This window comes from Camelus bactrianus, chromosome 6, assembly GCF_048773025.1.
Source record: "Camelus bactrianus isolate YW-2024 breed Bactrian camel chromosome 6, ASM4877302v1, whole genome shotgun sequence".
Classification (NCBI taxonomy): Eukaryota; Metazoa; Chordata; class Mammalia; order Artiodactyla; family Camelidae; genus Camelus; species Camelus bactrianus.
This window is the reverse complement of record NC_133544.1, coordinates 84,421,955-84,435,926: the sequence shown is the minus strand read 5'-3', so window position 1 is coordinate 84,435,926 and position 13,972 is coordinate 84,421,955. Positions and strand designations below refer to the sequence as shown.

General features: G+C 36.4%; 1 protein-coding gene across 5 annotated transcripts in view; it reads left to right on the top strand.

Moving 5' to 3' along the window:
• The window catches only part of ZNF280D (zinc finger protein 280D), a 141,228-nt gene that overhangs the window by 34,696 nt on the left and 92,560 nt on the right, over positions 1 to 13,972 (top strand). Inside the window, exon 2 of one of the 5 annotated variants that reach the window (XM_074366172.1) lies at positions 3,699 to 3,836. The exons of 2 other annotated variants lie outside the window; for them this stretch is intronic. Coding sequence is in view for 1 of the 3 variants with exons in the window: in XM_010969465.3 (XP_010967767.1) it covers positions 7,602 to 7,629 (28 nt within the window). In the remaining 2 variants the exon portion in view is untranslated. Of the gene's footprint in view, positions 1 to 3,698; positions 3,837 to 7,515; positions 7,630 to 13,972 lie in introns of those variants that run through there. 2 more of the 5 variants (XM_010969465.3, XM_010969462.3) reach the window with 2 other exon arrangements.

Here is a 13,972-nt window from a genome sequence, read left to right as displayed (position 1 = left end):
GCGCTGCAGCAGGCAGAGGCCCTCCCGCGCGGCCTGCGCCGCCTCGCTCCGGGGGCGCCGGGCTGGGGGTGTCGAGGCTGGCGCGGGTCGCCGAGAGCACCCAGGGCGCGGGGGAGGGGACCGGCTGCGCGACGGCGGCGGCGGCCGGACCGCCATCTTGCGCCGGCCCCGGCGGGGGAGGGATCCCGGCGCGACGCGGCGGCTGGCTGGGTGCGGGAGGCCGGGGCCGCCTCAGCCGCCTCCCGGCCTCGCCTCCCAGGGCCTGTTCGCCCCTAGCCTGCTGCAGGCTTTTCTCTCCGAAGGCTGTTTCCTTGGTCTTCCGTGCATTTTGTGGCGATGTTTGGAGGGACCCGTGCTCCTCTCGCTCCCGCTTTCCCCCGAGTGTCCTGAGTCGTAGGCATAGACACCAAAGGGGGTGACAACTTGGAGGCCTCGGGGACCTCGGGGCCCAGGTTCCCCCGCCCAGGTGACCCGTCTTTCCCGCTCACACCCTCCTCCTTGTCAAAGGACTTCCCCGCTCTGCCCTAGACGTCCCGTCATTGTCTACAGCAAAGGGGCCCTGAGGAGAAACGTGGACTTGTTTACACGATTTCCTAGCAGAGCCTGCAGGTTTCACTTCTGGAGACGGAAAGAATGATCTCACTCCGAGGTTTATCCTGCCGTAGAGATGGAAGGACTGCCCTCCCAGCTTATCTCCAGTGTTAACGCTTTTCTGGAGAAATCGGCTAGGGAGGAGAAACGTCAAAGTGAACCCGTTTCTGCAAGCACGGGAGACCTTCGTCCAGGGGTTTTTCTTTGTTTGCGAAGAGGTGTTAGTTTAAAGAGGGAATTCTGAGAATTTAGACTTCATTTATTTATTGTTTTCATGTTTGTATGGACTGTGTATTAAGAACAATGCTGTCTTTGGCGGCATTAAACGTAAAATTGAAACGAGCCACCTCTTCGCGTTTGTGAGGTGTCCTGCTTTGGGGGATTACTGTGCCAACGCAGGCTGTCCCTGAGCAGAAAGTTACTGTGCCTGCGATCAAGGCACGGGTTTGTTTAGGGAATTAAGTTGGGACTATGTGGTCTCGATGTTTTAGTTCCATTGCGTTTGTATCGGTCTCTGATACCGCCTTATTTGTTTCTCCTGAACCCTTTTGCGGTGATCTGTGTTGATAGAACTGAGGTGAGGAAAGAGAGCTCTCCGGGTGAGAGGTCTTTAATGAGGTCATGGCTAGGAAGTGATAAAGCCATTTCTAGAATCTTAGGTTTTCTGATGCCTCATTTAGGGCTCAATTCACTAATATTAAGTGTCATTTTTTTTGTGAGAATGAGGTAAGTGAGAAGAGGCAAAGAGGCTCACCTACAAAATTGAAGAAATACTGTTCAATTGCCCTTACATTTATGTTTTTAAGAGTTCATTTCTTAGCTTCTAAACTTTTGTTATTTTAGTTTTCATGTTATTTTTTCCCCAAACATACCGAAAAGTTGAATAGCCCAGGTGAGCACTCATACCTACCGCCTAGTTTTTCCAGTTGTTACTATTTTGCCACGTTTGTCTATCTGTTACAGGTTGTTTTTAACTGAATGTTTTCAAAGCGTGTTTCGTAGATAGTGACATTCACACCTAAGTACTGTATGTGTTTCAGTATGTATTTCATAAGATTAAGGCCAATTTTTTATGTAACCACAATACCATAGTCACACCCTACATAATCCCTGATAATCTTATATATGTATGTAGTATGTATTCACGTTTTCCCTGTCCTTTTTAGTCATTTATTTTGAACTAGTATCTAATTATGCACTACATTTGTGTTTCTTTTAATTTATTGTAGTTTCTCCCCTCCTCCCCCCTTTTTGGGGAGGACATTGACCTTTTGAAGAGAGGAGGTGGGTAGGCTTGTAGAGTAACCCCCATTCTGTATTTTACTCACAATTTCTTCCTCATGGGGTTTAATTGTACCCTCTACCCTCTTGTAAACTTGAAGTTAGATCTAAAGGCTTGAGTAGTTCAGGCTAAATATTTTTAGCAAGAATGTTTTATAAGTCATGCAGTGTATTGCACATTATACAACATCAGGAGGCACAGAAAGTAGGATTGTTCTATTGGTAATCCTAAATTTGATCTTTTGGATAAGGCAGTGACAGACTACCTATCCATTTTAAGCGTTTCCCTTTGCAATTAGCAGTAATCCATGGGGTGATATTTTGGCATTAGTATTTGGTATGAATTTACCTGTAGTAATCTGATAATACACAGTTGAGAGCAATCCTCTAGAAATGGGTGTTTGGGATGAGGGATGGGAGCAGTTTTGAAGGACAGGACTAACTTATCTAGTTTAGGGAACTTGGAATTGCTGCTCCATTTGGCATCAGAGCCTAGGGTGATGAGGGGAGAGGAGACAGAAAGTAGGTATCGGTAGGTGTTTGCCCCCTTTGAAGGTTTGCTTAGGACCCTTGTAGCAGTAGGAAGCTGTGATTATAGAAAAGGTCTGGAGTAGTTTAATGTAGGAGGTTGATGATCCTCAGCATCTCCGTTTTAACCCATTTTTCCCAGTTAGGCTGTCTAGTTTAGTCCTGATTCTTCAGTCTGGTGTTTTATTCTCAGAATTGGTTTACTTAATAGGGGAGAGGAGGTCAAAGGGATAAATAATTTTGTACCCTCTTCTCTCACACTTGTTTTCTTTATTCTAAAGAACATTTAGAACCATACCAAGATTTCTTTTTCTCTACAGATTGGGCAGGGTATGTACTTAACATGGAATAGCAATTTTTGTAAATAGAAAGTAAATTATAGTTTTAGATGACAGGAAATTGGAGATTACTGACAACATATTATTTCAAAATTAACTTTTGAAGGTTGAGAAATATTTATGACATATTAAGTAGATATATAGTCCTGAATAGTTTATTTTTTCCTGCTTCAGAGGACTCAGAAATATTTGATTTTTCAGTCAGGTTATTTTAAAGAGATACATAATGATTTACTTGGTAACTCCTATCAAAGATGTGTTTTTATTCATTTTTGCAAAGCAGTTTTGTTTTAAGGATACTTTTAACTCAACATACGAGGAAAAAGTGATTACTATTTTCTACTAGATCAAAAGGAACTATTTCTTTTTATTTCTTTGCATTTTAAATTATTTTATATAGTTTTATATCATTATATAATTTAATTTATATAATATACAGAAGAATAAAGGGATAATATAAAACAAATTAGCTTTTAATAAGAATTTAAAGTTACCAGATGTATTTGTAAGTACTTAGTGAAATAAAGAACAAAAATCTATCTCATGCATCTAATTACATACCACTCTCTACAATTAATATGTATAACCTTTGAATGCTCTTGGCAAATATTATAATTGTAGCACACATTTTTGTTTGTTTTGTTTTTAGTTTTTGTTTCCACACAAAGAGCATCTTTCTTCCTTTATTCTTCCCACTTAGACCTGTGCACAAGAATATTGTGGTTATAGCGTAAGCCCAAATTCTCTTCCTAGTTTCTGCAACTGCTTTTCCTAGTTGAATGAGTAATCTTCTTGGTAACTTACAGTTTTGTAATTGAAGCTTTCCCCATATAGTGACCGTAGTATCAATCATAGGCCATCATCTTTAAGTCATTATTTTGCAAATACAGTTGACCCTTGTACAACACAGGTTTGAACTATACAAATCCATGTGAGTTTTTTTTTTTTCCTCAATAAAAGTACTGCAGTACCATATGATCAGCAGTTGGGTTGAATCCATGGATGCTGAACCATGAATACAGAGGGCCAACTATATACACGGATTTTCAACTGTGCAGGGTTTGGTGCATCTAACCGTTGTGTTCAGCAGTCAGCTGGGTAGGTTCTGACTTTCTTAATCAGTGTTTATCCCTCCTTTATTCTATTTATAATGTAACTCTCTTCAGGTTACCTTATGCAGGGTTTTTAAAAAATCCGTTGATGCTTGAGAATGCATTGAGCTGAGAAGAGTAGTTTTATTTAGAACAGTAAGAATCATCAAATAGGTTTGAAAACCAGGTTATGTGCAGTTGACTTCTCTAGCTTTCTCTTTGGGAAAGTTCACAGAAGTTCAGCCTTGTTCTTTTTGATACTGCCAAGTAAGGGAAATTTCTTGCTGGATAATACCATGCCAATTCTAAACTTATAAAAAATTTATCCTAAGTTGTATTTCTGACACAGTTTTCAATTTTTTTTGTCAATTCTTGTAATACTCTTGGTTCTTCTCTCACTCCTTTTCTGAAACAGTTTGTGGATCTGCATCTTTCAAGCTTACGATGTTATACTATCACATGTTGCCCAGATTTTGTATACTGTATTTCCCAGGTTTTGAAGGTATATATACCTGAAATGGGCATCATTGAATACGACCAACTCATCAGCTGTCATACATGAACTTAGAATATATTTAACATTGTAAATAGTGATTTGAGATTCCAGATACTTCCCTAATAGGTTCTAGTTTATCATTCCTTCTGGATCTCCATTTTGCATGTGCATCATTAAATGTAACACTTGAAAAATTTTTTGAAACCTTCAGTGGTTCAAAATTTTGTTGAAGGGAAGATGGCCATCTTTTTGCTTCATAATTGCAAGGTATCTTGAGTTTTAGATTTGTAGACACCAATTAGAATAATCATTCCAATGAACTTAAAAGATTTCTGCATCATCTGTTTCCTTCTAGTCAACATTGTGTATACACCTGCATTTAACACTTCTCTACTTAAGAACTGTATCAAATTAAATTTTAGCCCACAAACATGAGGATGAAAGAATACTGTTACATATCCTTTTAGCAAAAGAGCATGATCTGCATTCTTATAAAAATATTGCATGATCCAGCCCTTCCTGCTGAAGAGAACACTGTATTTCCTTTTAGTTTTTTAGAAAATATTGTTCACTCATTGATTGTTGAGTTTGAGAAAAATTTTCTAGGATATTTCATCTGAAGACTTTGTCTGAGATTTCCCAGATTTCACTGCCATTATTATAGTCTGAAGTGCTTGCTATCTATCTTTGCATTTATCTTCAGGTTCACCTAATAGTTATGAAATGCCTCCTCTGTCAGTTTTCTTCTTTTCCATTTTGGACAGAAGATAAATAGTTCTGAATACTTAACTGTGTTCACGGAAAACTACAAGCAGATTGAAGAGGATCAGGTCATGCCACCCTAAAATATGCCACTTTGATATAAGGATTATTTTGAGCAGAAGGCAGTTGAGAATCAACAGATGCAGGAAGAGTTTTTTCCCCTCCCATAAACTACCTAAAAGTAGGGCATACAGTTCTTTTTGTGAAGGTCTTTCTCCTGCTGTACCAGGGAGGGAGGTGTGACTCTTATCCCCAGAGATGGAGAGTTGACACTGAGATGAGTTTGCACAAACAGACCCAACTAAAATAACCCTTACCTTCTATTAGTTCTACCACATATTTTCTAGTTTCTTCCCCGTGATTTATTGATTCTCAAAGCCCCAATTTCCTTTTCTCTGTTAAAGTGGTATATAAACCCCTGAGGCTAACTGCTTCTTCGAGTTTTACTTCTTTTCTGTGAACTTCAGTGTATGTAAATATTAATAAAGTTTTTGTGCTTTTTCTCTTGTTGATTTGTCCTTTGTTAGCTTAATTCACAGGCCCCAGATATTCTAAGCTAAACGGGTAGAAGTAAAATTTTTCCTTCACGACACAGATTACAAAGATGATGCCGTCAGTCTTTTATACCTTTTTGAAAGTTGGTATTTTGTGGAAAACAATAAGAAAAAGATAAGAAAGGTGAAGAATAATGCATTAGTGATTTTTTCACTCTTGGATTATTCTTCTAGGCAATTAAATCATTCTTCTATTTTCTTACTATTTTGGTTTTTAAAAAAATCATAGTTGGGAAAAGTTGATGAGCAATGGTGAAATAACACCCTAGATGATAGAATTAGCAAAATATTTCAAGATTTAAGAAACATAAAATCACTCAGATACCATAATGTATCTTAGATCTAAAAATGATCATATAGGCTCATATAGTAATTTTAAGATAGAGTAAGTTTTATTCTGTTTAAAAGTAATAAGTAAATTTTCCCTTTGTTGTTTGAAGATCCCTAGGAAATAATGAAAGTCATAAAATGTCAATTTTTAAAACTAGAACTGCTCAGGGAAGAAAATAAAAAACTAAAATTGTTCCTATGAACTCTGATAGTATACTGAAAGTTAATGGTTAATTTGGACAGCTAAATATGGACTTCCACTGCTCTCCAGCACACACATTAAACCTACTTACCTCCTACTACCATGACTGGTTTTTTACCCTTTTGTACTACATCTGTACTGAATGCAGGTAGTTCTAAGAATGTTATTCCATGGAGTTTCTGCTCTAAAATACTTTTACTAGTTTATCCTTCCCTTCCTTCCAAACTTTACCTTAAGAGATCCTCCATGGTTAAAAATGATTAACTGGAACCCTGTAGGATCAAGACGTAATATTTAGGCTTTTTGGTGAACTGGATTAAACTAAAAATATTTTTTATTTTAATCATTTTCATTGCAGACATTTCTGCTTTATGTCTGAGTACACCATGATGAACAAAATCTGATTTTTGGAGTGATGTATGTTTTGCTTCAATATATTTTTAAACAAAATGCCTTATTATTACTGCTCAGTAATGCTTTTTCTTAATGTTGTGCTCATCACTTGAATATTCCCTAACAGTTTAAAATTATTAATTTACTCTTTGGACTGGTGTATACAAAATTTTTGAGCAGCCACTATAGCCAGTATAGTCATTTAGTTGTCTTTAAACAAAGGCTGTAACTTGGTTTTCCTAGCATAGCAGTGGTCTGGGGACTTGAGGCACTTTCAAGGGTTCTACAAGGCCCTCCATTTACCACCTACCTATTTTATGAAGCTGAATTTTCCTCATTTCAACAGAACAATGTAGTGCAACAGATTGGATGAAGAAGCAGATAAAGAGAATCCAGCTGTTTTTATTAACAGTTACTAATGAGATTTGCAAAAATGTAAAACCAGTACCACTCCTCTCTAAATTTTGGTTTAGGAAATAGTTATTTTTCCATAAAAAAAATTTGTTAATATGCAGTGGGTTTCTAATAGTCATTTTAAAGTAAATTAATAGGTATTTTTTAAATTTCTCAGATTGGGGTTTGTTGGGTATAGGTGAGGATTCCATCCTTAGAAATTAATCGGCCACACTGTTTTTTTTGGCCTAGTTTGGAATTTCTTCAGCCTGACAACTGCCTGAATGCCTTTCAGTTGAGGGATATTAACCAAAAGAAAGATCATTAGTCTATGAAATAATTTACTCCTTGCTTCTAGGCTCTACCCAATGTGTTCCTTATTTTGTGGGTAATTGTTCTTACCTTTGGCAAGTTTGAAAACCAAAACCTGGAGGGCTTGGGAGGGGTCTGGGATTTTAGGTAAATCCTAATCCCTTTCTCCTTTGTTTACTCACTCACTCATTTTCCTTTTCCTATTCAAGTTTAAAGATGATCTGACTTCAGTTGTACGGGGTTGTTGACTGCTAATAGAAAGGCCCTGATGAAACAAAATGTGACATGAAAGTGGCTTTGTTAAATTCCATGAGGAAAAATAAGTAATAAATGTCCCAACCTAATTGGATAGAAAAAGGTAAATAAGAATTGGTACTGCTTTTGCCGCTACATTGTTTGTGTTCTTTTGAGAAGTTATAACACAAGGTATCTTGCTAAACTTTCACTTCTTATATTGTAGTGTTTTAGAGCTTATAAAGTATATTCATAGTCACATTTCATCCTCAAAATAAACACTACTTTGAGATGGGTGGTATTACCATCATCCATCCTTTACAGATGAAGAAATTGAGTCTCAGAAAAAGTTCATTTCATTCATTGTAATACTGGGTACCAGACGCTGCATATTCACTTTGTAAGATGTGATGCCTTGGTCTTCCCTCACTTCAGCCTCAGCTTTTCTAGCTCAGGATCACACGTTCTCTTCTTGGATTAGACAGTGCAAACCTGGTAGCACAACCACTGTGGGAAGTGTCAGCTCCTAGAGTGTTTGGCCTATTCTGTGCCTCACTGAATTCTGGAAGCTTTTAGTACTAGGGTAACCCAGCTGTGCATGTATTGGTGAAGAGTTTGGAATTAATATGAGACATAATGGAAACATTATTTTAGGAAATTGTTAATTTGGTGGTTCTGTATTGAATAGACGAAAGCAGGTAGATCTGGGTGCTAAGATACAATATAAAGTGAATCTTACAAAGTAAATCTGTTGCTGTAGGTGAGAGGTTCTGAAGGCCTGAACAGGTACTGATGAATTGAAAGACAAGGTTGGTTGTGGGAAATATTTTGAAGGAAGACTCTAGGACTGGGGAATTGATAAGACAATGGTGAATGAGAGAGGGACATTGAAAAAAACTGTAGAAGGATGACAGTTTCATTGGTAGAAAGAAGTTTAAAAGTAGAACTAATTGTTATAAATTGGGTAAAATTGACCTAACATAAAATTCATCGTTCTAACCATTTAAAAGTGTACAGTTCAGTGGCATTTAGTATATTCACAGTGCTGTGCAATCATCAATGCTATCTAATCCCAGAACATTTTCAGCTTCTCAAAAGGAAACCTGTTACCCATTAAGCAGTCTTTCCCTCTCTCTCCAGCCCCTGGTAACCACTGATCTGCTTTCTGCCTGTATGGATTTGCCTATTCTGGACATTTTAAATAAATGGAATCACACAGTATGTGACTGACTGCTTTCACTTAGCAGTGTTTTCAAGGTTCATCCATGTTGTCACATGTGTCAGTACTTCACTTTTTAAAAATTCCAGTGTATGGATATACCACATTTTGTTTATCTATTCAACGGGTGATAAACATTTACCATTTCCACTTTTTGACTACTATGAGTAATGCTATAGAACTAATTTTCAAGGAAAAGTTATGTTCACTTTTGGAAATTCTGGATTTGAGGTAAGTATCCAGGTAGCAGTTTTCAGCAGTTAAAAGATGATGGACTGAAACAGTTGAGAAGTCAGGGCTGGAGGTTAATATTTGATGATTTTATAGGCTGCTTTTGAGAACTGATAGCTAAGACTATGGAATTTATTAGATCTGTTTTTAGGGAACAGTTTGTGTAGGGCTGAGATCAAAACTCTCTGGAACCTGAGTTTACATTGTTTGAGGAGGAAGAGAATATGGAGAATCTGTAAAGAGTTAAAAAGTAGAAGATGAATAGAGAACCATCCTGTTGGCATACGGAAGATTACTGAAAAGGATGTCTCTAGAAATTGGGTTACAATAGATGCAAAATAAGGAAAATGAAAAAGGAAGAAAGGGTTGTTTGATTTGGTTTTTGGGTGAGTTACTGGGATCTTAAAGTGGATACCTTTAGCAGAATACTGTGCAGTATAAAATGCAGCTGTCCTGTTGTGCTCAGCTCAGTTTTGACTGCCAGAGTGGGTGATAGTAACTACAGTAAATGGTCTGCATCCTGGATTAGGATCAGCAGGAGGCTTTTCTTTGGACAAAATGGAGATGTCCAAAGAGAGATTCCCCATACCTTGTTGTGAAGAAGGGTTCAACTTTTAGAAGCTTTTAATGACTGTGCTGATTTGGATTGACTTGTAGATTTAAGCAGTCTGCTGAAGCACAGGCTTTCTATTCATTAATATTCCATTCAATTTTTTTGTGTTAACAGATAATAAAATTTTAAGAAGTTGGTTTATCATGATGATTTGATATTTGAGACGTTTGCTTTGAATCAGTATCTGTGAAGTAGATCTTGATATCTTTGGGAGTTCTGAGTTAAACCATCAAATAAGCTTACTTATTAAAATGAAGTTTTTATTGTTTATTTTAAATGATCAACTATTACTTTTTCTTCAGGAATTTACTTCCTTTGAATAAACTCAAGAATTTCATTCTCAGTGTTGAGCTTCAACCTGGATACTTCATTCATTACATTGTACTTGAAAGTTTCTAGAAACTGTTTGGGTATAGTAGGTAGATTACCAAAATAGTTTATTTCTAGTTCCAAAATGAACTTTCATAATGCAACATTCTCAATTAGGACAATTTTTTTCCCACAAAACAATAACAAATCCCTCTTTTCTTTTAGTCTAGGCAAAAATTTATATATACTAGATGAATATGTTTATGATATTAGGGTTTTAAGCATCCTTGGGGATCTTGAAAGTAACCATTTTCAATTGTGTAGTGCTTGAACTTTTCATATTTTTCTTTGGTGATCTATCACATCTCAAGTCCATCTCATTTCCTAATATTTTAAATGCTTATTATTTTGTTCTTATATTGAGGTGAAATCTGCCTACCTATAATTTTGGCCTTGTTCCCAGAAGAAGCAAATAGTGTGTGGCTGTAATCTTTGACCTTACTTTGGGCAAGGTACTTAACCTCTAGAATTCAATTTCCACAGATGTAGAGCAGGGCTAATAATAGTGTTTGCCTCTTAAGAGTATTTTGAGGATTGGATGAAATAATGTATGCATTTAATTAGTTAGCTAGTGGTAGTGATCAGTTATTATAAATAACTTATAATTTACAATTATTATAACTTATGGTAGTATGTAATGAATTAAGTAGTTGTGTTGAAGCTCAAAGTAGGAATGAAATTCTCTAGTTTATTCAAAACAAGTAAATGTTATCAGTATTGTTATTGTTATCACTTGAGCCACAAAGAACAAGTCACCCTCTTGCCTTTTTTTTTTGTGACAAACTTTAAAATATCTGTAAACAGCTTTCACTTTTACCACCACTATGCCACAGACTCATGTCTCCCAGGTTAAATATCTTAGTCCTTTGACCTAGACAAAGCTTTAATTTTAGTTCCTTGTATTGGACATCTGTTGTATTTGCTACCCAACATCCATTCACCCTTATCTTAGTAGATGTCTTGACTGTCCTTTGGAGAACCATCCCCTCCTTCAGTAGTTTTCTTGTGGCTTTAAATTTTTTTCATTTATTATTATTATTTTATTTATTTATTTTTAATTTAATTTAAGTAATTTATTTTTTTTAGTTGGTACCTCTGGTACCAGGAGGAACAATAATGATTGGTTTAAGGAGGGGCATATTACTTTAGACAAGTTAATCAACTCCAATCAGAACTGGTCCTCTTATCCTTGTCCTGGTCTAGAATCTTTGACGGTGTTAAGTTGGAACTGCTATGGTCATTCACAATGCGGGAACCCTTTCTGAGGAAAGAATCAGAATAGAGGAAGTGAAGCCCAGGAATGGAGAGAGAAAATTCAGATTTACTTAGTGTTGTTTAAATTCCCCTTTCTGAGGAAAGAATCAGAATAGAGGAAGTGAAGCCCAGGAATGGAGAGAGAAAATTCAGATTTACTTAGTGTTGTTTAAACCCTTTCTGAGGAAAGAATCAGAATAGAGGAAGTGAAGCCCAGGAATGGAGAGAGAAAATTCAGATTTACTTAGTGTTGTTTAAACCCTTTCTGAGGAAAGAATCAGAATAGAGGAAGTGAAGCCCAGGAATGGAGAGAGAAAATTCAGATTTACTTAGTGTTGTTGTAAATTTACTTACAGAACTGCAGATAGTTCTGTAAATAAGCCAATATATTCTCTTTTGTAGAAGCCAGTTTGAGTTGGGTTTTCTTTCTCTTTTTTGAAAGTTTAAAGAATCATACCCGTTCCTGGGCATATATCCATAAAGAACCCTACTTCAAAAAGACACCTGCACCCCAATGTTCATAGCAGCACTATTTACAATAGCCAAGACATGGAAACAGCCTAAATGTCCATCAACAGATGACTGGATAAAGAAGATGTGGTATATTTATATAATGGAATACTGTTCAGCCATAAAAAATGACAGCATAATGCCATTTGCAGCAACATAGATATCTCTGGAGAATGTCATTCTAAGTGGAGTAAGCCAGAAAGAGAAAGAAAATACCATATGAGATCGCTTATATGTGGAATCTAAAAAAAAAAGGAACGTAAATACAAAACAGAAACAGACTCATAAGCATAGAATACAAGCTTGTGGTTGCCAAGAGGGAGGGGTGGGATGGGACAGACTGGGATTTCAAAATTTGTAGATACTGACAGGCATGTGTAGAATAGATAAAGAAGATTATACTGTATAGCATAGGGAAATATATACAAGATCTTATGGTAGCTCACAGCAAAAAAAAAAAGTGACAGTGAATATATATGTTCATGTATAACTGAAAAATTGTGCTCTATACTGGAATTTGATACAACATTGTAAAATGACTATAACTCAATAATAAAAAGTTAAAAAAAAAAAAGAATCATAGCCAATACATAGTATTCCAAGTGGGGATTGGTTAGGACAGAATAGAATAAAACCACCATCTCTTTGATTTTAAATTCAAATTCTATAATTAAAAAAAATTTTTATTCAAATGTAGTTGTTTTATAATGTGCTAGTTTTTGGTGCATAGCATAGTGATTCAGTTATATATTTATATTTTTATCAGTTATATTTATATGTTATTTTTCATTATAGGTTATTGTAAGATAGTGAATACAGTTCCCTGTGCTATATAGTATGGCATTGTTTATCTATTTTATATATAGTAGTTTGTATCTGCTAATCCCAAACTCCTAATTTATCCCTCCCCAGCCTTTCCCCTTTGGTAATCTTAAGTTTGTTTTCTATCTCTGTGAGTCTGTTTCTGCTTTGTAAATAAGTTTATTTGTATCATTTTTTAGATTCCACATAGAAGTGATGTCATGTGATATTTGTCTTTCTCTGACTTATTTCATCTAGTGTGATCATCCCTAGGTCCATCCATGTTGCTGCAGATGTCATTATTTCATTCTTTTTTTGTGGCTGACTAGTGGTCCTATATATGTAGGACTCACAACTTCTTATCCAGTTGTCTGTCAATGATCATTTAGGTTGCTTCTGTCTCTTTGCTATTGTAAATAGTGTTATGAACATTGGGGTGCATGTATATTATTTTAAATTAGAGAATTCTCCAGATATATGCCCAGGAGTGGGATTGCTGGATCATATGATAACTCTATTTTTAGTTTTTTAAGGAATGTCCGTACTGTTTTCCATGGTGGCTATGTCAAACTACATTCCCACTAACAGTGTAGGAGGGTTCCCTTTTCTCCACACCTCTTCAGCATTTATGGTTTGTGAACTTTTTAATGATGGTCATTCTAAACAGTGTGAAGTGATACCTCTTTGTAGTTTTGATTTGCATTTCTCTGATAATTAGCGATACGGAGCATCTTTTCATGTACCTTTGACCATCTGTATGTCTTCATTAGAGAAATGTCTGTTTAGGTCTTCTGACCATTTTTTGATTGGGTTGTTTTTCTGTTACTGAATTGTATGATCTGTTTATATGTTCTGGAAATTAAGCCCTTGTCAGTTGCATGATTTGGAAGTATTTTCTCCCAGTCCATAGGTTGTCTTTTTGTTTTGTTTATGGTTTCCTTTGCTGTGCAAAAGCTTGTAAGTTTGATTAGGTCCCATTTGTTTATTTTTGCTTTTATTTCTGTTGCCTTGGGAGACTGACCTAAGAAGACACTGCTGTGATTTATCTCAGAGAATGTTTTGCCGGTGTTCTCTTCTAGGAGATTTATGGTGTCTTGTCTTATGTTTCAGTCTTTAAGCCATTTTGAGTTTATTTTTGTGTGTGGTGTGAGGATGTGTTCCAACTTAATTGATTTACATGTGGCTGTCCAGCTTTCCCAACACCACTTGAGGAAGAGACTGTCTTTTCTCCATTGTATATTCTCGTCTCCTTTGCTGAAGATTAATTAACTATAGGTGTGTGGGTTTATTTGTGGGCTCTCTACTCTGTTCCATTGATTCATATATCTGTTTTTGTGTCAGTACCATACAGTGTTTTGATTACTGTAGCTTTGTAGTATTGTCTGAAGTTTGGGAGGGTTATGTCTCCAGCTTTGTTCTTTTTCTTCAGTAGTGCTTTGGCAGTTCTAGGTCTTTTGTGATTCTGTATAA